Source organism: Pseudonaja textilis, chromosome 3 (genome assembly GCF_049901715.1).
Source record: "Pseudonaja textilis isolate UNSWEBS1 chromosome 3, rPseTex1.2, whole genome shotgun sequence".
Lineage (NCBI taxonomy): Eukaryota > Metazoa > Chordata > Lepidosauria > Squamata > Elapidae > Pseudonaja > Pseudonaja textilis.
This window is the reverse complement of record NC_141992.1, coordinates 15,029,000-15,053,111: the sequence shown is the minus strand read 5'-3', so window position 1 is coordinate 15,053,111 and position 24,112 is coordinate 15,029,000. Positions and strand designations below refer to the sequence as shown.

Genomic DNA, 24,112 nt, shown 5'->3' with positions numbered 1-24,112 from the left:
TTATTGGGACCAAAACATATACTTTGTCATAAGTGATCACAAAAATGATAAACCAGATAGTTGAGGGACTGGAATCCAGATGCCACCTACTAAGGTGGCACACTACAATCAGAACAATCTAAGAAACTTCAGATTGTGATTGATTGAAGTGTAGTCATTTGGTGAAAGACACAAAATGGAAAGATTTGTTATTACAGTAGTAAAACTGCATTAAAAGGTAACATTAAAGAAAATCTTCCAAGACAATTTAGCACCTAAGAATATGCACACAATATCATTTATAACATTGTAACATTGCTGAAGAGATATTTCAGACTCCACTTTTGCTTTAGAAAGAAAGCAGAGAAAAACTATATGAATCACACATTCTCCACAGATAGTCCTCACTTAACCTCAGCTGTCATTGGAATGTCCGCCCTCAAGCAAAATGGTTGGTAGGTGAAACATCATATAACCACATCACTTAGCAATAACAGTTCTGCTAATCGTGATTATAATCATTAAGTGAGGACTGTGCCATTAAGCAAGGAACTTACACTTCTTCTGCCCTTCCATCCTAGTCACTTCATTTCTCCCATCTAAAACGTCTCTGCTGTGTACCCATGTCGCTCTCCCTCTGCTGATTTTTACTATCTTCTTCCTTATGTTGCCAGTGGCGCAAAGGTCGTTGAGGGGCAACACCAGTGGAGAGCAGGATGGCCAAAGAGCAGAGATGGGGGAACATACGCAGGTGGGAGAGGTGAAGGACAATGCTGGCCGCCTACCAAGTGCCTCAATATTGATCTTGTGACCATAAATGTGCTAACCTGTAAGTACCATTCATTCAGTGCCACTGTAACTTTTTGATGGTCGTTAAGCAAAAATTACCTATATAATCCCCAAGATTTCATTTTCTGTTTCCCTTTCCCAAGTACTTAAGGCTTATCAATACTGCTTCTACGTGAAAGAGAGAAGTTCTTTGCAGATTGGGAATAAGCACTGTAAGTCAAGCAGTTTTTTGAAATATGCAAACACAATATAGCCATATTCTGTTGGCACACCACCATTGTTAACTTTGTAGTCAGTTGATTTATGCAAAACCTGCCATTGTGGGAATTGAACTTTCTACAGAACATTGGAACATTGCATGTCTCTTCCAAACACACAGCTGATCAGATGGTTCTTTCAAATCAGAAGATTGTAATAATGTGATTATTAAACACCTTGTCATTTAATTCAAAATCTTAAGACTCCTGAACAAAAAGGTAAGCTGATAAGTATTTTTAAAAAAAACAAAAAAAACTGACAAATCAAACTGGGCATAACATTACATGAATGTTACATTACATGAACATTAGTAATACAATATAAGATTTGCATGTATCAAAAAAAAAAAACCTTTGGAAATGTATCTGAACGAAACAACTCCAAATTTGAGTAGGTTACTTTAAAGTCTACTTCCTTCTCTTTAACTGGGGAAAAAGAAACCAATTTAGAATATTGACCATCCACACATATCAACAATCCACCACTACCGGCCAATTGTACATTTATCTTTTCAGAGTTCATAATAACCGAGGCTGGGAGGATGCAGGAGTGTGTGTGAGAGGCACCATGCCAGTCCAGGAAGGTGTACAAGGGGCACATTACAGGTTGGGATGATGCAAGATAGATACCATTACATCATGTCTGGCCAGATTTGCTTCTCTACCTGAGCAGTGACAGTCACCAGGGGGATACCTGCCTCTGGTATTTGGAACAATATTGTATGGGCACCTAGGTGACAGGGCTGCATTCAACTGGAACAGCCAGCACATCAGCAGGAGGCCTGGTTGGTTGTTCTATGACAACGCCTGCCACGTTGAGAATGGCTCTGTGTTTCTTGCAAGCTGCAGTGAGAGTCAAAGAAACTGGAGTATGTGCTGTGTGTGTGTCACTTTTCGGTAGCTCCAGAGTTTTGTTCTGAAGTAGTGTCTGGCAAAAAAAAAAACAGAAGTTGTGAATTCTGAAGGGAGTTGATATTAGTGGTTGGTATTAAGAAATTGGCGGTGGCTGGAATGCAGCTATCTTCCCTCCCCCACCATCCCATTTGGAGACCAGGGAAATAATTATTTTCCTTGGGATTGTGGGTATAATTCAGAGCTCTAGCTACCACAATGAGAGCACGTTGGATGGGGAAGGCATCCGATACATTTATGAATGGTGAGAGGGAAGGTCTGCTATTTGGGAGTGAATGCTGGGCAGAAGCATCATAAAGATCTGATCAATCCACTTTGCTGGTTGTGTTACCAGGTGATAACATGAAATGTTTTAACTGGAGAGTGGAATAAGAGAGGACAGGAGGGGGCTGGTAAGTATGTGGAAGAAGGAGCAAGTTATAATATTGTGACAGATAACCAATACAGAAGGCTATGATGGGACTTAGGGAGTGGACCATCAGGGAAAATGGACTCAGCATGCTATACTAATTCCACATTCCAGCCTCCTATACTTGTTCCTAAGGCCTGATCATCTGATCTTCAGTGGCCAGAATCCCTGGCTACTGCTATTGAATTCCAGGTCATTCCATAATAAGGCTTCCCCATCCATGATTGAATAGTGGAGGAGAGCCAAGTTGGTGAATGTTATGAAGACTGGGTACAGATTTTAATCTGTTCTTAAAATGTGACAAATAGATTACAAGTATGGCATCAGCCGTGACCCCAGGCAGGAGATGTGCAGTGGCCATTATCATTCAAAAATCCTTGGTGATGCTTACAGGCATTGCCAGGCAGGTAAACGAGATATGAGACCCTGCTTGTATACTTAGGCTCGTGGGAACAATGGTATCACATGAACTTCCTTGCTATATAGTGGCTTGCTCACTGAAGCTCTTCCTGTCATGCCCCTGTCAGAGCCTGAATCTGCGGAGGAAGGAGGGGTGGAATTGGAGCCGATGGAGATTGAGAGGGAAGCTTCAAAGGAAAATGGGGAGAAGCAGACCCAGTCAAGCCAGGGCCTTTCAGGATTGGGGCTGCTTGTAGGCAGGGAAGAAGGGGGGCAGGATAACCAAGAGAAGCTAAGCAGTGAACATGAGAGACAGAGCTCAGGCAATGAGCAAGGACCACCCTCTCCTGATCCTCAAGCACGGAGAGTGGAGAGAAGGCAAGAACAGTGCAGACTCAACTATTCAGGAGAGTACCCCACTCCTCTTCACAAAGCACACCTGGGGACTGAGACCTAAGGAGATGCTGTGGGGAGGAGCATTTGTCGGGAACAAATGCTGAATTCCTGGAGTGTTGAGTGCTGACATTTGAACTTTCCTGGATTCATTGCATTCTTTCTGGATTTCTTGCTTTGCAGCCGTGGTGCTCACAAGGTTGGGCTGGACTATTTGCAGCCAGAGGCCACTTGAGGTATGGGTGTGGATGTGTCATCACTTTGCTCTGGGACTTGGCAGAAACCTGGGAGTATTTGGGGAAATTTGGAGCAATAAAGGGGCAGTTCGAACTGCCTACGTTACCTCTGTACCATGCCCCAGGTACAAAAAATATAATTCAGTGGTGTACAGGTGAAACTCGAAAAATTAGAATATCGTGCAAAAGTTCATTTATTTCAGTGATGCAACTTAAAAGGTGAACCTAATATATGAGATAGACTCATTACATGCAAAGCAAGATAGTTCAAGCTGTGATGTGTCACAATTGAGATGATTATGGCTTACAGCTCATGAAAACCCCAAATCCACAATCTCAGAAAATTAGAATATTGTGAACAGGTTCAATATTCTAGGCTCAAAGTGTCCCACTCTAATCAGCTAATGAAGCCATAACACCTGCAAAGGGTTCCTGAGCTGTTAAATGGTCTCTCAGTCTGGTTCAGTAGGAAGCACAATCATGTGAAAGACTGCTGACCTGACAGTTGTGCAGAAAACCATCATTGACACCCTCCATACGGAGGGAAAGCCTCAAAAGCTAATTGCAAAAGAAGTTGGATGTTCCCAAAGTGCTGCATCAAAGCACATTAAGAGAAGGTTATGTGGAAGGGAAAAGTGTGGAAGAAAAAGGTGCACAAGCAGCAGGGATGACCGCAGCCTGGAGAGGATTGTCAGGAAACGGCCATTCAAAAGTGTTGGGGACTTTCGTAAGGAGTGGACTGAGGCTGAAGTCAGTGCATCAAGAGTCACCACACACAGACGGATCCTGGACATGGGCTTCAAATATCGTTTTCCTCTTGTCAAGCCACTCCTGAACAACAAACAATGTCAGAAGCGTCTTACCTGAGCTAAAGAAAAACAGAACTGGTCTGTTGCTCAGTGGTCCAAAGTCCTCTTTTCTGATGAGAGCAACTTTGGCATCTCATTTGGAAACCAAGGACCCAGAGTCTGGAGGAAGAATGGAGATGCACACACTGCAAGATGCCTGAAGTCCAGTGTGAAGTTTCCACAGTCTGTGTTGATTTGGGGGGCCATGTCATCTGCTGGTGTTGGTCCACTGTGCTTCATTAAGTCCAGGTTCAACACAGCCGTCTACCAGGAGATTTTGGAGCACTTCATGCTTCCTTCCGCAGACGAGCTTTATGGGGATGCTGACTTCATTTTCCAGCAGGACTTGGCACCTGCCCACACTGCCAAAAGCACCAAAACCTGGTTCAGTGACCGTGGGATTACTGTGCTTGATTGGCCAGAAAACTCACCTGACCTGAACCCCATAGAGAATCTAGGGAGCATTGCCAAGAGAAAGATGAGAGACATGTGACCAAACAATGCAGAAGAGCTGAAGGCCACTATTGAAGCATCCTGGTCTTCCATAACACCTCAGTAGTGCCACAGGCTGATAGCTTCCATGCCACACCTCATTGAGGCAGTAATTGCTGCAAAAGGGGCCCAAACCAAGTACATATGCATGCTTATACTTTTCAGAGGTCCGATACTGTTCTATGTACAATCCTTGTTTTATTGATTGCATGTAATATTCTAATTTTCTGGGATGTGGATTTGGGGTTTTCATGAGCTGTAAACCATAATCATCACAATTATGACACATCACAGCTTGAACTATTTTGCTTTGCATGTAATGAGTCTATCTCATATATTAATTTGACCTTTTAAGCTGCATTACTGAAGTAAATGAACTTTTGCATGATATTCTAATTTTTTGAGTTTCACCTGTTACAACCTGTAAAATTCAAATGACCAGAGGACCAGGTAGTCCTCAACTTACAACAGTTCCTTTTGTGACCATTGGAAGTTACAACACCACTAAAAAAGTGACTTATGACTGTTTTTCATTCATATGACTGTTACAGCATCTCCATGATCATGTGAACAAAATTCAGATGCTTAGCAACTGACTCATATTTATGACAGTTGCGGTATCCTGGGGTCGGACAATCACTTTCTGCAACCTTCTAACAAGCAAAGTCAATGGGGAAACCAATTGTGTTACTAATTTAACTGCAGTTTATTCACTTAATAACTGTAGCAAGAAAGGTTGTAAAATTGGTTAAAACTCATGTAACAACTGTTTCACTTAGCAAGATAAATTTTGGGCTCACTTGTGGTTGTAAGTCAGGGACTACCTGTATCCAGAATTATGGACCTCATCAGCTCTGCCTTATCACATACTTTCCAGTTCTATGGATAGATGTATCAACAAATCAGAAAAACCTCCTATGGGATCCCCACTCTCAAAACTCACAGCAGAGACTATAATGCAGTATCTCAAAACTATACCACTTCCACACATGCAATCAAAAGTATGAATTCTGTATGCAAATGACACCCTTGTCATAATAAAAAAAGAACTAGAAAAGACTCATGAAGCAACCAATATCTTTAAAGGAATACAATTCAGAGGGGAAGTAAATAACACCACTACATTTTCTGGATGTCCCCATAACTAGAGGAAAGAAACACATCTACAAAGAACAACCCACACTAACCAATTGGTCCATCACTAAAGTAACAACCCAACCTCCCACAAGAATAGTTGTGTAAGAATATTACTCAAAAGAGCACAAACACACTGCAGAAACACCAGAAAAAGGAAAAGGCTTATGTAACATCTTCCAACGACATGGATAGCCATGCAATTTTATCAAAAACTGCCTGATCACTGAACCCACTACAGTAAAACGAACACAATGAAAAGGATATTACCATACATCAAAAATAACCAACAGACTATTACAGAAACATGGCATCATCATAGCACACAAATCAAGCCATGTTCTCATCATATGCTAAATCATAATAAGTAAACCAAAAAGCCCAGTAACCTAAAAATAAGTGTCATCTAAACATACCGTGTAAAGTCTGCAACAGCCATTATATAAGGCAAACAGGCAGAAAATTAGCACAGCACATGCATGAACACCAGTTAGCAATCAGAAGACAAAATGAAAACTCAGCTGGGAAACTTTGAAGCCTTCTAGACCAGGGGTCACCAATCTTTTGGACCTCAGGGACCACCAAACTCATAATTTTAAATCCCTGGGACCACTAATATGAATTTTGACTGATGATGGCGGGAGGGAGGGAGGGAGAGAAAGAGAGAGATCTGATCTAACCTCTCTCCCTTTCTCTCTCACACACACACACAAACACACAGAGGCAGGGGTGGGATTCAAATTTCTTAACAACTGGTTCTTGGGCGTGGCCTAATTTGTGGCCGTGGCTTTGTGGTCATGTGACTAGGTGGGCATGGCTTGTATGTAAATATAAATATTTATGTAAATATTGAATTTTTTATAAAAAAAGAGCAACTTTTACCCAAAATCAGGCAAAGCAGGAAGGCAGATTGAGTTGCTCACAGAATCAGATTCAGAGATCTATCTTTCTGCCTTTGGCTACCTGAGTCAGTCACATAAAATTTGCTTGCAAGCAAACTCATAAAATTTGCTAGCAAGCAAACTCACAAAATTAACTCACAACATACCATGTATGTAAATATTGAATTTTTTATTTTAAAAAAGAGCAACTTTTACCCAAAATCAGGCAAAGCAGGCAGGCAGATTGAGTTGCTCACAGAATCACACATTCACTTAGAGATCTGTGTTTCTGCCATTGGCTATCTGAGTCTGCACTGAATAATAGAACCTTTAGTCCTAAGGGAGGTTCGGCTCTTCTTTTAAGCAGAGAGCTAAAGATTAACTAGAAAGCAAGAAATCCAACGATTTCCTGCTTTCTAGCTAATCTAAACCTCCCGGCAGAGCAGAACAGCTGATAGTTGGGGAAAAATAAGGAAAAATAGCAACTTAGCAGGCAAGTTTGCCAGGTAAGGAGTGAGTGGGCAGGCCATGTGGGCGGCGCAGCCTGGATTAATTGCTTTGGGGGTGCTCTGGGGGTGACATTTCTATGCGGAGCATCAAAATTTTCTCGCGGACCACCAGTTGGCAACCACTGTTCTAGATTATGCCAAATCCCAAAAAGCTAAAGATTCCCAGAAGTTTGGCATTCAGACAAATCAGTCACCAATAGACAAACTAACCACTGCAAAATAAACAAAATAAACCATATTACACACTATTAAACCATATTACACACAAAATAAACCATATTACACACCATTCAAGAGACAATAAAAGCGGGGGGGTGGGGGGGACAAACATCAGAACATATCCTCTCCAGCACCCAAATAAAACTACATCCCCACCAGCACCGGGAAGGCAAGCTACTGTCTAGGTAGTCCTTGACTTACAACCTTTCACTTAATGATGTTTTGAATTAATGACGGGTTCAGAAAGGGAGCTTTACTTCTGACCATCACAAAGATTGCACACATGTTCATAGTCATGTGATCACAACCTGGGTGCTTGGCAACCTGTTCGCATTTATGATCTGTTGCCAATCACACTGTGACTATGCAATCACCATTTAAATATGCTCTGCCAGATTCCCCACAAATTCAATGGGGAAGCCAGCAGTAAGATTGCAAATGGTGATATTTGCAAAGAGAACTTACACTCGGGGTCTGGATGTTGGGTGACAGAGCTGCTTGCCAAAGGATTTCAGTTCCTGAGCAGGGAGGTAAGGAGGACAAGATGCCTCATGGAGAGGGAGTCCCAGCAAAAACCATACTTGTCTCTCCACTGACAGGTAAAGTCAATAGAGAAGCCAATAGGAGGTTGCAAATGGTGATTTATGACCACGAAAGACTGGAACCACTCAGGATTCACCTAACAATATCAACTGGTTTTGTCATCTTAAGTTCATGCAGTCATGTGACATCACACCTTATGACTGTGTCATCAAGTGATGGAGCTCCCAGTCCCAATTACAACTAGTGAGCAAGGGCTACCAGTATAGCCTGCTAATCTCATGTCTACTAAACTTGAAATTTAAATGTATATTCCTATCTCTAGACTGTTTCTCTATGGAACAATGAATACAGCTTTCTTAAAGTTTAAAAGAAAGATGAGTCTGCAAGTTGAGTAGTTCAATTCCAACTAACAAATATAATCTGTGACAGCCTTGAGGTCACAACTAAATACAACTATTTAGCTATGTGGCCGGATATGGTCATAAATTCAGAACAAAACCCATGTATTTTGAATTTAGGTTAGCATTCTAGCCTGAATCCTGTAATTACAGCCTATTTGTTATTATCAAAATAAACAGGATCCAAGAATTTATGTTATTCAAACTACAAGATTCACATTAAATCAGCAAAAATGAGCAGTTTGTTTTGTTGCAAACTTGCTGTTACAAATAAAACAGGAAGAGCTGTGGTGGTGCAGTGGTTAGATTGAAGCACTGCAAGCTACTTCTGTTAACTGTCGGTTGCCTGCAATTTGGCAGTTCAAATCTCACCAGGCTCAAGGTTGACTCAGCCTTCCATCCTCCTGAGGTGGGTAAAATGAGGACCCTGATTGATGGGGGCAATAGGCTGACTCTATAAACCACTTAGAGAGGGCTGTAAAGCACTGTAAAGTGGTATATTAGTCTAAGCGCTATTGCTACTTATAAAAGGTGATAGAGTAATTATGAGGACAAACAATAAAAGAATAAAAATAAAATACCTGGTGATACCTTTCCCACACTGTTTACATATGAATTTACATGCATATACGCATGCAACTGTATGTGTTGTATATGTGCAAAATGCTCTATTGCTTTAAATTCTCTTAAACTGTTTGCAAAATATTGGGAGCTAGGGTTTGCTTTGGGTTTCTTGTGTTCAAGCATTCCCACAATGAGATAATTGCACCGTTTCCCTTCCTCCCAGTGTCATCTTGAAAATGAGAATCACATCTGAGGGTCAGAGCTTTCATTGGAAATCTCACATCTTCAGGTATGTCTCTGCCTTTGAAAAACAAACACAGTACAGAACCTGGAACTGTCCCATTGCTTTGCATCAAACTAATACAATAAGTCTTGCTATGAAAGATGCAAAGACAGCACTCATCAGTGACCCCCCCATTTCCTGTCTCATGACCTAGAGATGAAACACATCCTTTGAGAACTCTGTCTTAAAGGATGTACACATTTTCTCATATAGAAAGGAATACTTAAGATGAAGTGTATTAGGCAAATATGATCTGAAAATAAAGTCTAAGTCATGCTTAAAATATAAAAACTTGACAATTAAGCTTTTAATTTAGAATGTAAAATTTATCTTGCAAGACTTTTTCTGCTATATATTCTAAATGATCTGTGATTAATGTGTGTGTATACACACACACATGCATGTATGGGTATGTGTGTATATGTATACATACACACTCCAGTAAAATATATATATATTGAGAGTAGGCATCAGAATTTAATTTTTAATGTGTACTAGTGTGTTCACAGAAAAAATGACAATAAGGTTACATTATCTTAAAATTTCCTTATTTAACATTACAATGCTATATGTTAACAAAAATTAAGAGTTCATAAGGTATTATAAAAATCAACAAAGGTTTCAAAAGCAAACTCAGTACAAATCTACCAGGGTTGCATTTTAATGACAGCACCTTCAATTCACAATTACCTGCTACAAGTTATTCTTTAAACTTAATTGATGCTGCAACCAGTTTTTGCCAGTCACAGACAGCAAGAGAAACAAGCATGTAAACATGTAGATTCAAGCATATGAGTATCCCCTCCCCAAAAGGATACTTTTTTTCTTTTTAGAATTTTTCTGCTAACCCAAAACCTTTGTCACCTCTCCAATGTACAACTACATACTATAGGGATTTATACTGCTTTATGTTGTTTTATCTATTTCAAGAAAACTGCAAAATCTACCAGTATCATAAATTAATGAAATATCCTTATCTTTAATTAATGAAAATCTTTATCTTTATTCAAATATCACAAAACTGCAAAAGATTAAGATTGCCTTTTAGGTATGTGTGATTTCACTCCCCAACATTTCCAGGAGGCTAAGCTTCATAAAAACTCCATACATCTGCTGATTGAGGGCTGGCTTCACAAAGATAGGCTGCTCCATTCATCCCATGACACTGACAGGTATGGATTTCAAACTGGAGTGGTCAAGCTATACAAATCAAAACGTCTCCAGTATCATTCAAAAAGGTACAACTTTTAACATATAGCTTTTCCTACAAATAGCCACTCTCCTTAAGCTAGAGAGAGAGAGAGAGAGAGAGGAAGGATCGACATCCTAATCTTTATACTGTAATCCTCTTCCACCTCTCTGGGAGGAAATTTTAACAAGCAAAGTCAGAGCTCCTCTGAGAAAGCCACAACCATCATCACCACCATTTCACTGCCATTTTCCTTTCCTTTGCGTGTGTGTGTTTAAGAAAAATTTAAAACAAGTTACTCACAATCATCTAAGTCATCCTGCAAATCCACAAAATACAAAGGGATCCCTACAAATGAAAACAAGAGTAAGAAAGAGAGAGAAGACACGCGGGGGGCGTTTTTGTTGCTGTTGTTGCTCCACAAAACCGGGGAGGGTGGGAACGGGGGGGCAAGCATAAAACACATAAATGAAAGCCTCAAGAGCAGCACATGAAACAGCAGCCCCAGACGCCATGGCACCGCCATTTTCAAACAGCCTCTGACCTTCCCACATCCCCCCCCCTCGCAAGCAGCAGAAGAACACATGTTTAAAAAGCTGGCGAAAGAGAGCAGTGGAGGGGGGGGGTGGAAGGAGAGAGACCCCCAGGTAAGCAGGTCGTCCCCACCCCACCACTTACCAGCCATTTTGAAAGGCGCATGGGTGGGGAGGAGACTGGGGTCCGGAGAGGACGGCCGAAAGGAGGAGCTGCCGGCTTTATCCCGGTCGCCTTGGGCAGCGCCCTGCCTCCGCCGCTCGCCCCAATTCAAACGTCAATGGCTGTCTCCGTGGACTGAGCCTTCCTTCCCCGCCTCTCCTCCTCGCCCGGTTTCCAGTCTTGAGGCGGGTGGTGGAGGGGTGTAATTTAATAGCGTTGAGGCGAGGACTCCGCGAAGCCGAGGCGCGCCTGGAGAGCCGGAGGACGGCCCGCGCGCCAACATGGGCGTTTCCTTCCTTCCTTCCTCCCTCCCGGATTAGGTCACTGGGAAAAGAGGCGGGGCGCCCGTCACGTGACGCTCGACGCGGGGCTGTCCAAGATGGCGCGCGGCCTGTGGGCTCTGAGGAGAGGGAAGAGGCGCGTTCACCTGTAGCCCGGAGCCGAGAGGCAGGACGTGAGGCTCTTTCTCTGGGCCCCGCCTTGGGAGGCCTTTCCACCACCACCCCTTTTTTTTTTTTTCCGGCCGCCTTCTCCGGAGACTCCGTTGGGTAGCTGCGGGGCGGCTTTTCCATGTGAAAGTCCCGCGAAGGGGGTGATGGTGTGGCCGAGCGGCGGCGGCGGCGGTTCCTAAAAAAAAAGCAGCGGCGACCCCCCTCGGTTCTCGAGCGATGGCTCTGCGGGAGCTGAAAGTTTGCCTCCTTGGGGTGAGTTGGAAAGGGCGTGGAGGACAAGCGTGGCTTCTCTTTTCTCCTTTGTTCAGGCTGGTTTAAAAAGTTCGTTTTGGGGTTTCGGCGGCGTCTTCCTCGGAAGAAGGATTGGGCTTTTGCTCTCCATGAAGCTCGGCTTAATGGCTCTCTCTGGTCATCGTTACCTTAGTTGTGGGCTGGGAGGGGAATCGCACCTTAGAATTGGGGTCGTCTGTTTCCCCCCACGAGAAATTCCTTAACAGCTTCACCCCAATTCTCGGCAAGTTTCAAAACGGCGTATTGCCAGGTCGGTGTTTTTAGGATTATCGTCTGACAGCCCTTCGACTTCTGAAAACTAACAATATGGACTTGGGCGGTGATGCTCCTTTATTTTATTTTTAATTTTTAATTTTTAATTTCAAGCAGTTCATCATGATGCATTTATTGAGAGTCCAGCCTGAACCTCCCTCTGTGGGATTTCTTTCCAAATATGTGCTCAAGGCTGCAACTTTTAGAGGTTTTGTTCTTTCTTGGAAAGGAAAGGAATTTCGTAATTTGTTCTCCAACCAATTCTACAATAATTACTTGCAATATTTCTGGGCGGAAAAGCAGTGTTTAAAACGTATGTGCAAACTCCTGGTTGACAGATTTTGAGATGAGTTTTGAAAATTCATTTTAAAAGAGTATGTAACAAAATCCTTTATTGTAAAGGAAACGGGATGATGGTCAAGGCTATGGGACTATTGAATAGAATGAATCTTATTTCTGAGGACAAAGTCACAGGATTTCACTATAAAATGTTAATATCTAAATAATAATTTGAATTAAAGCCCAGTTATGAGAGTGGCTTATGGGACAAAATATACAATTTTCCTGAAAACCAATATTCTCTGTTTAGCAGTATTGTTTTGCATATGAAGGAGTTAGGTAATATTCACTGTGCCCTATGATTGGTACAGGTAGTCCTTGACTTATAGGTGAGTGAGCTGCACTGGCTCACTTAACTGTGGCAGGAAAGGCCTTAAAATGCGATAAAACTCACTTAACAAATATTTCACTTAGCAACATAAATTTTGGACTCAAGTGTGGGTCATAAGTTAAGGACTACCTGTATAGAACAAGGCAGAATATGTTATATATTTTTCATTTAAATGGAGAAAAATGTGTGTTTTTAAGAACATGGAAACAAACAGAAAGATACCTTTCCTTTTTCTTTAGAAATACAGGTAGTTCTTGACTTAACCATTCGTTTAATGACAACAGCACTGAAAAAATGACTTAGGACTGGTTTTCGCCCAACCATTGTAGCATTCCCATGGTCAAGTGATCAAATTCAGGCACTTGGCAATTGGCATGTATTTCTGACAGTTGCACTGTCTGGGGTAGTGATCACTATTTGTAACCTTCCTAACTGGCTTTTGACAAGCAAAGTCAATGGGAGAAGGCAGATTCACTTAATATGATTCACTTAACAACTGCAGTGATTTGCTTAACTGTGGTAAAAAGTTGTAAAATGGGGTGCAACTTACTTAGCTGCCTTGTTTAGCAACATAAATTTTGGACTCATATGTGGCCCTAAGTTGAAGACTAGCTATACCAGCATTATTGAATCCCAGAATCTTCAGCTAAAGCTATGATTATAATCTGTTTACAAAAATATGAACTCACAGCTGCCAGTTCTTTAGTGTTGGCTTTCATACCAAGTTCAAGTTCTTAAGAACCTAGGATATTGTAATGTATCCATGTTATTATTTTGTCTTGCCTTTTCTGTATATAACTGAAGGCTCCTCCTCCTATTTACCCAATGACAACAATCATGTGATATGGATTGGATTAAAAGGGTTACCCAGCCGGTTTTCATGTCTAAGGAAGACTACAACTCAGTTTCCTGGTTTTTAGCCTATCACCTTAACTACTACACTTTAAACTTTTTTTAAAAAAAAACTTTAACTGTGGCATGAAGTTTGACCATAGGCTCAAGCCACAGGCTCCCTAATCATGACATTACTGTTAATAATGGGGATGGAGGGGGTTATTGTTTTTACTCTTTGTATATTGAGGTTTAATTTTATGTAAGCTGCCTAGAGTCACTGAAAGAGATTGGGCGCCCATCTAAATAAATAAATGAAGTCATAGATGCAACATGAGCATCGGATATTCACTTGTGAAAAAAAGCAGGCTTTTTGTCCAGTTTAGCTTGTCTATACTTGTACACAAAAATAATTAGAGAAACATCACTGTACTTTCTCAAATACTTAAACCATACCTTCTTAATGATTTCCCTCCTCAGGTTTATGAATGCATACATAACCTTTCATTAAATAGGGAGAGGTTGAATGAATAACAACACCTTTTACTAACACCCTTGAAATACCTAAAACACCTTCTTTCCTATCCCAGTTGTTTAGTAGACATATTTTTAGGGTGGATCATTATATAGCTGTTGAAAATAGTCTCTAGTAAAGTATGTTGCTATGTTTACATGGCAAATGTTTATTTGGGAAACCATAGAATGTTATCTAAAATAAAACACTAGCAATAGAAAATATGAAGGCCATTTAACTACTTGCTACTTTTGGAGTTTTGCAGCATCAGTTCAATAGCCTTTGTGTTTATATGGTCCAGAAAGTTGGGTTCACTGAGTAAAGTTAATTATGAGTGCATCTATAGTTTAGTTTAGTTTAGTTTATGTCATTGCACTTCTACAACGAAATCAAACACCATCTTCAGTGCACATCATGACCATGAAAATAAACACAAACACACCTTCACCCTCCACACATTGAGCCTAAAACCCCAACATCACACTAACACTGCAGTATACAGTAGAATTCAAAAGAGCTACTGCCCTGGGATAGAAGCTGTTTTTCAGCTTATTTGTGCTTATTTTTATTATTCTGTGCTGTCTGCCAGATGCTAATAGTTCAAAAAAGGGTTCCCAGGATGAGATGGTTCTTTCAGAATGTTTTGAATTTTCTTAAGGCAGTGGGAGTATAAAGCTCTTCCAAAGAGGGGAGAGGGCAACTAATGATCTTCTGGGCAATGACATTAACTCTCTGGAGTGCTTTCCTATCTGCCACTGTGGAATTGGCAAACCATGCAGAGGTGCAATAAGTTAAGATACTCTCTGTGGTGCAGCGGTAGAAGGTCACCAGCAGTTTTTCATTCAGTTGTTGTTTTCTGAGAAGTCTCAAGTAGTATAATCTGTGCTGGGCCCTTTTGACCAGTGCTGCAATGTGAGCACCCCAGGTCAGGTCCTCTTTTATGGTAACACCCAGAAACTTAAAAACTGGCCACTTGCTCCACTTGATAAGCAAGGACTGGATGTCTGATCTGTTCCTTCTATACTCCACTATAAGCTCCTTGGTCTTATTGGTGTTGAGGACCAAGTTATTGTCTCCATATCACGAAAGCAACCAGTCCACTTCATCTCGGTAGGCAGACTCATCCCCCTTGGAGATGAGTGCTACCACTGTTGTATCATCTGCAAAATATAGCCCATATTTTGTTCATATTGAACAGAACAAAATAATATGACAATTTAATGCATATTTACTCAGAAAGTTCAAAGTGTTTGCATAGAATGGTAGCTTTGCTCAATCGTTATTATTATAAATTTTATAATAAATAAAATCATTACTCTATGTTACCTTAGACTGTTGATTATACCGTGTTTCTCCAACAATACGGCCTCCACCATAAGAAGGCCCAGCATGCTTTATTGGCATAAAATCAAATTGAGCCCCTCCCCCCAAATTAAGGCCTATATTAAACATGCAAAATGTGGGGGGATGGCGGGGGGCTTGCTGTTAGGAAGTACTTTTGTTGCATACCCGGATATGGTGCTGCCTGCATTTGGTGGGGCACTTCATATCAGGAGACCTTCCTCCACCATTACTTTCCCTTCTCCCTTGCTGCTGCGGCGTTTAGAGCAATGCTGCGGTGTTTGGCGTAGCCATGCGCAGCCAACCAGGGCTCCTTCCTGCAACCGGAGCCCAGCAGAGACACTCGGCTTCAAGCGCTCCTATCGCCGCCTTCCCTTTGCCTTCAAAGGTAAAGCCAATTATTTTAAAAACAACACCCCACTACAACAAAGACTCCTCTGCCCAAGAGGGCAGCCCAACCCCACGTGGGGTGGCGAATCTCCCGGGGCTGCAGCGTAGGGTCGGCCCACCCCAGGAGAAGCACCCAGCCGCCATCCCTGCCTGGCGCCGGGCAGAGTGCGAACAGCTTCACCTGGGGTGCCCAGCGCAGCTGACAGGCAGGCCCTCCTGCCCGGCGGCAAAGCTCTCGCCAAGGCAGCAAGTGCCTCCCCACTGGACCCTCTGTCATCCTGTCAGGGCCACGCCAGAGTCGTGCAGGCTGGGCAGAGCTGGGAAAGCAAGCCGGGGGTGCGTGCCCGCCTGCCAAGCGAAAGAGCCGGGCCGACCCAAGCTTGGCTTCCTTCCCAAGTACCTCCAGCCCGAACCCGAAAGGGCCACCAGGACAGGCCGCCCAAGGCAGTGATAGCACCCACCCATCCATGGACAAGAAGGCAAGGTAACGGCCTGCGCCGCGTCCTCCGAGCTGAGCCCCGCTGAGTCAGTGCCTCTGCCTGATGCCCGTTCCACTGCAGCATTTGGAGCTGCTGACGCATTTGGAGATGCATACGGACAGGGACAGGCTGGGTGAGGGGTGGAAAGGACAGGCAGCTTTGGGCTCTCTCCACCGGCAAAGGAAGCAGCGCTGCCATCACTCGCCTTCCTATCCGCAGACGGGTGGGCGCTATCACTGCCTCGGGCACCCGCGGCTCGCTTTCCTGGCTCTGCCCAGCCCGCACGGCTCTGGCATGGCCCTGGCAGGATGAGCGGAGGGTCTGGCAGGAAGGCGCTTGCTGCCTTGGTGAGAGCTCTGCTGCCGGGAAGGAGGGCCCGCCTGTCAGATGCACTGGACGCCCCAGGCGAAGCTCTTTGTGCTCTGCCCGGCACCAGGCAGGGATGGTGGCTGGGTGTTTCTCCTGAGGTGGGCCAATCCTGCACTGCGGCCCGAGGAGATTCGCCTCCCCACATGGGGTTGGGCTGTCCTCAAGGGCCGGGGAGTCTTTGTTGTAGCAGCAAAGGAGAAGGAAAAGCAAGGGTGGCGGAAGGTCTCCTGATATGAAGTGCCCCACCAACACTGAGGTCAACATCCAAGCTGTCGCTGCCCGCTCACCCAAGGATGCAAGGGGGGGAATTAAGTCACCTCCCAAAAGACGGCCTAGCCGTTTTTTCGGGGGTCAAAAAAAAATAAGGCCTGGCCTTATTTTGTGAGAAACACAGTAATAGATTCAAATAAGGTACAGGAGCCCTCAACTTACAACTACAATTGAGCTCAAAATTTCCGTTGCTAAGTGAAATATTTGTTAAGTGAGTTTTGTCCCATTTTATGACCTTTCTTGCCACCATTTTGAAATGAATCACTGCAGTTGTTAATAGCATGGTTGTTGAGTTGCCATGGCGAATAGGCGGCAATACAAATCAAATAAATAAATAAATAAATAATGAAACTGACTTCCCCATTGACTTTGCTTGTCAGAAGGTCGCAAAAGGTGATTTCTTTTTCCAAAAAATATCTTGATCCTGGGACACTGCAACCATCATAAATAAGAGTCAGTTACCAACTATCTGAATTTTGATCAGGTGAGCAGGGGAATGCTGCAATGGTCAAACGTGAAAAATGGTCATAAGTAACTTTTTTCAGTGCTGTTGTAACTTTGTATGGTCGCTAATCAAATTTTTGTAATGTCTCTTGTTCAGGTATCAAGAAGTTGCTAGTTGAGATTTTAAGAATCCTTCTTTATCTCTTTAATTGTTTCAAATGATTTAAGGCATTTTTATTATTCAATGGGTAATGTTTTAGATTAAGATTTTTTTGGGGAAAAGAAACTGATTTATCTAAATTCATAGAAGTTGGATGGAAAATGCTGCTTCTAGAAATACAGATAGGAAGATTGAAATTTAAAATTACCTGTTTCGTTTCTCTTTAAGGACACAGGTGTGGGCAAATCAAGCATTGTATGGCGCTTTGTAGAAGACAGCTTTGATCCAAACATCAATCCAACAATTGGGTAAGTATCTAAAACCTGCCTCTGCCTGCTGGGCTGGGGCCCCAAGGGGGAGTGGCATCTTGGAAGTGGCTAATGAATTAGACTGAGCCCCACCATGCACATTTTATTCCTTTTCCCATCTTGATTAATTGAATTTTATCTGAATTTTAAATATTTGGTTTTTATTTATTGTTTTAAGGTTAGGATTAGGGATAATTTTATGAGTGTAAGCTGGGTAGAATCATCTCGACAAGATGGGCAGAGTAGAAGTTTAATAATATTTTAAAAAATAGAAGTTTCATATAAAACAATGAGCTAGGAAGCTAAGCATTACATAAAGTGTGTGGTTTTTTCATAATTTTATTAAATATTTTAGTTAAAGTAATAAAAGGGAATATATACTAAACTTGCTGACCCTACCACATAGTCAGGCACGTGTAGTTAGATGGTTTCCCCCAAGTAACCAGGCTCTATGGCAGGAAGGCCTTTATAGGTGATAACCAGAATCTTGAATGACACCTAGAAACCAAGTGGCAACTAGCTCTCTGTAGCTCTCAAAGCAGCAGAGACATCATTGCACATGCCACTATATTCAGGGCCACCTGTATTTTTCAAGTGGCCTTCAAGGGTAGCCACATATAGGCTGCATTACAATAGTCAGATCGGGGGTAACTAAGACTTCAGTGACTATCTGAAAGACTTCCCAGTGCAGAAACAAGTGTAACTGGCAAACCTGTGTGAAGGCTGTCTCAGCCAAGGCCCAAGAGGACCCCTCAGATTCCACAATAGTCTCTCATGGAGAACTTCAGTATAATGAATGACTAGACGGAATGTCCCCAAACGAGGGAGGGTATGTCAAAGAAATAAAATTCTTGATTTGTAGGATTGAACTCGAGACTGTTCTATCCAGGCCTATACAGGCAGGCACTGGATCAGGACAGTGTGATCTTGTCAAATCAAGACTGAGATGTGTAATTGGATATCATCAGCACATTAACCTTATCCAGTGGTTTCATGTAGATGTTAATAAAAGGAGAGAGTGTCAAGCCCTATTGCACACCACAAGTCAGAGGCTGATAATGTGACCTCACCCAATCAGCACTGAATGAAACTGGTGAGGTATTATATTGGAGTCAGCTATCCTGCACAATTAATCAATTATCTGCCTTTAATGATAAAAGAGTTGATTAGTGGCAGTGCAACTTCAGTGGAGATGACTTTTACTGCCAATGAACTGATTGTTGGATGAAATGCTATAAAATAATATTTCCATACAGGATTTGTGATAAATCATTCTAACTGAAGAATAAGTGAGAACTCAAAGAATTCCCTTGAAAAAAGCAAAATGGATTCCTTCTTAATTTTACTCTCTATAGGAATAATGAAGACAAATATTTACAATAATTCCTAGAAATAATAACTTAATTATTGATATTCTATTGTTTTTGAGAAATAATTGTACCATAACACATTTTAGATTACTATAAGCTATTTGGTCTATTTGGTTATGGAACTTGCCATCTCCTGTTTTGGAGATACTTAGCATAGAAGTTGTACTTGTCAGACTGCTACTGCAGATTCAGAGCATTGAGATAGAACTTTGAATGAGTCCATCCTAAATATGATTATGGTACAGTCTTGGTTATGTTACAATATATTGTGACGTGATTCTTGTGTTTTTTATGTTTGTTAGTTATTTTGTGGTTTTAATTCTATGTACATCCTTGTTGCGAAATCTGCTAATTGAGCAGCCATATAAATTATTTCAATGAACTGAATATTTGTTAAACCATTTTTGAGAGCAGTACAGAAAATTATTTTAGAAAATGGATTGCGAATGCAAATTAGTGGCTGTTCCATTACTTTACCAACATTGCCATAAAGATTTCAGAAAAATTTAAATCTTAAATTTACATTCTATATAAAGCCAATTTTACAATTTAAATTTCATTTGTTTAAAGTGCTAATTTTAACATAATTTAATAGTTGGAATACTTCTGTTTTTCTTGGTTACATCCTATCTTCTAATGTCATTGATGTAAGATGGGTTTCCACTTCTTAGCTTATATGAAGACTGAAAGGCTTCCTGTATGATCAACCACAAGTGCCTATTTCTCCAGTATCCACCCCATCCCATCTTATTTCCACATTCAGTCACAGTACACATAGATACGTGGAGAATCTGAATTTATTTTATTTTTATCTCACCTTTATTATTTTTAAATAATTCAAGACAGCAAATATCCTTAATACATCCTCTTCCTGTTTTCCTCACAACATCCCAGTAAGGTGAGGTGAGATAAAAGAGAGATGGACTAGCCCAAAGTCACCCAGCCAACTTTCATACCTAAGGTGGGAGTAGAACTCACAGTCTTCTGGTTTTTAGCCATGGACCTTAACCACTAAACCAAACTGGCTCTCATCCTGTGAAGTATATCCTGTATCCTGTATATCCTGTATCCTGAACTCTGTAAAATTAAATCATTTATTTTTGACCTTTCAAAAATCCATATAACTAGTTGGTATCATTTTTTCCCCAAATGCCTTCTAAACAATAGGCAATCCCGCACATTTGTTTTCCTTCAGTTGAAGACACCAGAGACTTTGAAAACTGTGGTTACAGATGTTTTCCTTCCAAACTCATATCACTTTATAAATCATGAATTTTGTTCAATATTTGAAATGTGGCTTAGTAATTTTGCAATAAAAACCACTTAATAAAGTTTGAAGATATTATTCTGCATCTTTAGGATGATTGCTCACATTTTAACAATGCCAAGAAACAAATTTTCATTTCACAAGCGATACCAAGAATAACCATATTGTTCTGATTAAAGATACACAAAACTACATCTACGTTTAGGGTTTTTAATGTTGCTATTTGCTAAAGAAAATAAAAAGATAAAAATTTGCGTGAATATTTATTGCTCATGGCCTATTTAAATAGTCTTAACCGTGTATTTATATCATACTATGGAATTGTTTAGTTGAATCAATTTGTCTAAAAGAAAAGAAAGTGGACCTTTTAACTTATAGAGTAGTATACTCAGGCAAAATTGCTCAACAATCCTCCTCCACTCTAGACTCTTGAGTAATTGAATGCTGCTCAAGTATGCAATGAGAAGCAATTCAAACCATTATATAATTGGTAGAGAATGGCAGTCCTTCCATTCTTGTGGTATAAATTACAACATTAAAAGTATGTTATATCAATTTATTTTGCCCTCTAGTTCCAGTTTCTGTTTTGTGTTGGTTTCATGAGGATAACTTTGCTAAAGTTTTCATTGGGCAATGTTTACCTTAGATAATAAATTGAGATGTTTCTGTTTTACTAAGCAAAGCATGTAGATGTATCATGCCTTTGATTTAATAGGTCCAGTAGGAATTGAAATGGCGTAAATAGAGGCTTTTAAGAAAACGAATAAGCAGTTTCTTGTGCCCAATTTTAGCAAAATTCTGTCCCATGTAGCTCTTCCTAGTAATAAAAAAAAGGAACCAGTCTTGTAATATAAACACTAATGAAGTAACTTGAACTTTGTGCACTTTCCTCCCTCTTTAAGATCTGTTATGAAAAGAAAACAGAATGGATACTTCAATCAATTTTAGTTGTCTAAAGCAAGGGTCCCCAACCCCTGGTTCGTAGCCTGGTGCCGGGTCACAACCTGTTCGTATCCAGGCCATGGAAGTGGTGGGTGAGCGCACATGTGTGCACGCACACGAAGTTGTATTTGTGAAAGCGGCACATGTGCAAAACCATCCACCCCCACTCACCCCCTCTGATCCACGAAGCCAAAATGGTTGGGGAACGCTGGTCTAAAGCATTTATCTTGTCTCATATGTTCACTTCTAGATAAAGAAAACATGAAATACACACATTTTTCCTTCCCTTCCATCTTTAAAGTTATAAAATTAATCTAAAAATATGTTTTATGAGAAATATATTGATTTTCAGTTCAGGGCTTTCTTTGTTTTATGGTTTATTCATACATAACATTCTTTTCAGCGCGTCTTTCATGACCAAGACAGTACAGTATCAGAATGAATTACATAAGTTCCTAATATGGGATACAGCCGGACAAGAACGAGTAAGTAGATAAAGCATTTCTAAATGGGGGTTGACATCTTTCTCTGTGACCTACTTATCGTTGGCTGTTATTGTAAGGGATTTTTGTAATGATCATCTTAATTAGCAGGAGTCTCTTAGATATTGTATAGATGTTGTAATAGGGAATTTCAGAATCATCGTCATTGTTTTGTGAAATGATACCATGAGATAAAGGATAGATAAATGTCTTAATAGATATATTATTTCCCTGCTTCATTGACCTTTCAGTACTTTTTTTTCAAATTCAAAAAATAGTCTTATTCTTAATATGTCCATGAATTAAGAGAAAATAAGAATGAATTAGAAAACAATTGGATGCATAGTAGAAAATGCATAGGAAAAAGGTATCCTTATTTAAATGTATACTAGTAATTACTCTATAGGGCATGGATCCACACGAGCTGTATGTATTCTGTTTATCTCTTGTATTACAGAAAGTTTGATGCGTCTTTAACGATAAGACAGCCTGGGCATGGTATAGCATGTGAACTTAGACTCATAGCAGAAGGATGATTACGTTTCCTCTTACAATTGCTATTTTAAAATCATTACGATTTTCATTTCCCCATTCTTGGAAATGTGGCTTTAAGTAAGTTGAATTAACATTTGCCAGTAAAAAACAGGATCAAAATTCTAGCTTCACCCCCTTGGTGATGTAATTATATCTTCTAGAAAAAAAATATCTAAAGACGAAGTCTCCATTGCTCACTTAAATGATGTCCTGCTTGAGGAAGCCTTTTTCTGTGCTTCATTAATATTTGCCCACTTAGGGTCCCTGCCCCCCCAATGTATGGATCTAAACCTGTGACTTTCTTGGAAGCTGTACGCAAAGCGTTTGAAGAGGCATTTCACAAAACATGTTGGCTCCTCTTGAATACAGAGCTGCTTTGGGGCCTTTTCCCTGATCAACTTTTTGTATATGTGTAGATAGTAGTCCACTGGAGCTGCTAGCAAAGCAACTCTACGTTAAGGGCAGGATGGGATTCAAATTTCTTAACAACCGGTTCTGTGGGTGTGGCCTAACTTGTGGTTGTGTCTTAGTGGTCATGTGACTGGCTGGGGTGGCTTGCTGACTGGGCATGGCTTGGTGGTCATGTAACTAGCTGGGCGTGGCTTGTATGTAAATATTATAAATATTTGTTTTCTTAAGTTTTCGCGGGTACTTACATGTATGGTATTCAGCTTTGTTCGGGTATTTTCCCATGTCATTGTAGTTGTGCTTTTAAAGTTGTAGCAACGTTTTGGCAGAATCTCATCTGCCATCATCATCTGGCTTCTGTATTATGTTCGTCTGTGAGTCAGACTTTCAGTTGCTACAACTTTAAAAGCACAACTACAATGACGTGGGAAAATACCCAAACAAAGCTGAATACCATACATTATAAATATTTATGAAAATATTGCATTTTTTATTAAAAAAAAGCAACTTTTACCCAAAATCAGGCAAAGCAGGCAGGCAGATTGAGTTGCTCACAGAATCAGATTCAGAGATCTATCTTTCTGCCTTTGGCTACCTGAGTCTGTCACATAAAATTTGCTTGCAAGCAAACTCATAAAATTAACTCACAACACACCATGTATGTAAATATTGAATTTTTTATTTAAAAAAGAGCAACTTTTACCCAAAATCAGATAGAGTAGGCAGGCAGATCGAGTTGCTCACAGAATCACATATTCACTTAGAGATCTGTTTCTGCCATCTGCTACCTAAGTCTGCACTGAGTAATAGAAGCTTCAGACTCAGCTCTGCTTTTAGATTAGCTAGAAAGCAAGAAATCCAATGATTTCCTGCTTTCTAGCTAATCTAAATCTCCCAATACAGCAGAACAGTTGATGGTTGGGGGTGGGGGAGGAAAAATAGCAACTTAGCAGGCAAGTTTGATGGCACGCATGCCAGGTAAGGAGTGAGTGGATGGGGAGGGGCAAGACGGGTCCAGCCAGTGGTGTGATTTGCCGGTTTTCCGGCAGGTAGAATTCCACTCCTGGTGAGGTGCATTTTGCGTGCACATGTAGACCATTTCCTAAAAACCTCTGCTATGCCGCCGAGACAGCTAACAAGCGCTATGCGCAGGTGCACAGCATTTGAAAATCCTCTTCTTTCCTGCTTTTTCAACCTCAGCTGTGCCA

The 24,112-nt window shown here is 41.1% G+C and overlaps 2 protein-coding genes across 4 annotated transcripts in view; one reads left to right on the top strand and one right to left on the bottom strand.

Moving 5' to 3' along the window:
• The window catches only part of LOC113434333 (serine/threonine-protein phosphatase 4 regulatory subunit 1-like), a 42,101-nt gene extending 30,658 nt beyond the window's left edge, over nt 1–11,443 (bottom strand). For 2 of the 3 annotated variants that reach the window (XM_026697446.2, XM_087928959.1), the window contains exons 1-2: nt 11,113–11,408; nt 10,738–10,782 (exon numbers count right to left, since the gene is read on the bottom strand). In XM_026697446.2, the coding sequence (XP_026553231.1) occupies nt 10,738–10,782; nt 11,113–11,119 (52 nt within the window). In that variant the 5' untranslated portion in view covers nt 11,120–11,408. Of the gene's footprint in view, nt 1–10,737; nt 10,783–11,112 lie in introns of all 3 variants that reach the window. The other variant, XM_087928958.1, reaches the window with a different exon arrangement.
• A 44-nt stretch (nt 11,444–11,487) lies between these two features.
• Nucleotides 11,488–24,112, top strand: part of RAB22A (RAB22A, member RAS oncogene family) — a 34,947-nt gene continuing 22,322 nt past the window's right edge. The window contains exons 1-3 of the mRNA XM_026697448.2: nt 11,488–11,834; nt 17,822–17,901; nt 21,884–21,965. Of these exons, the coding sequence (XP_026553233.1) occupies nt 11,799–11,834; nt 17,822–17,901; nt 21,884–21,965 (198 nt within the window). The 5' untranslated portion in view covers nt 11,488–11,798. The remainder of the gene's footprint in view (nt 11,835–17,821; nt 17,902–21,883; nt 21,966–24,112) is intronic.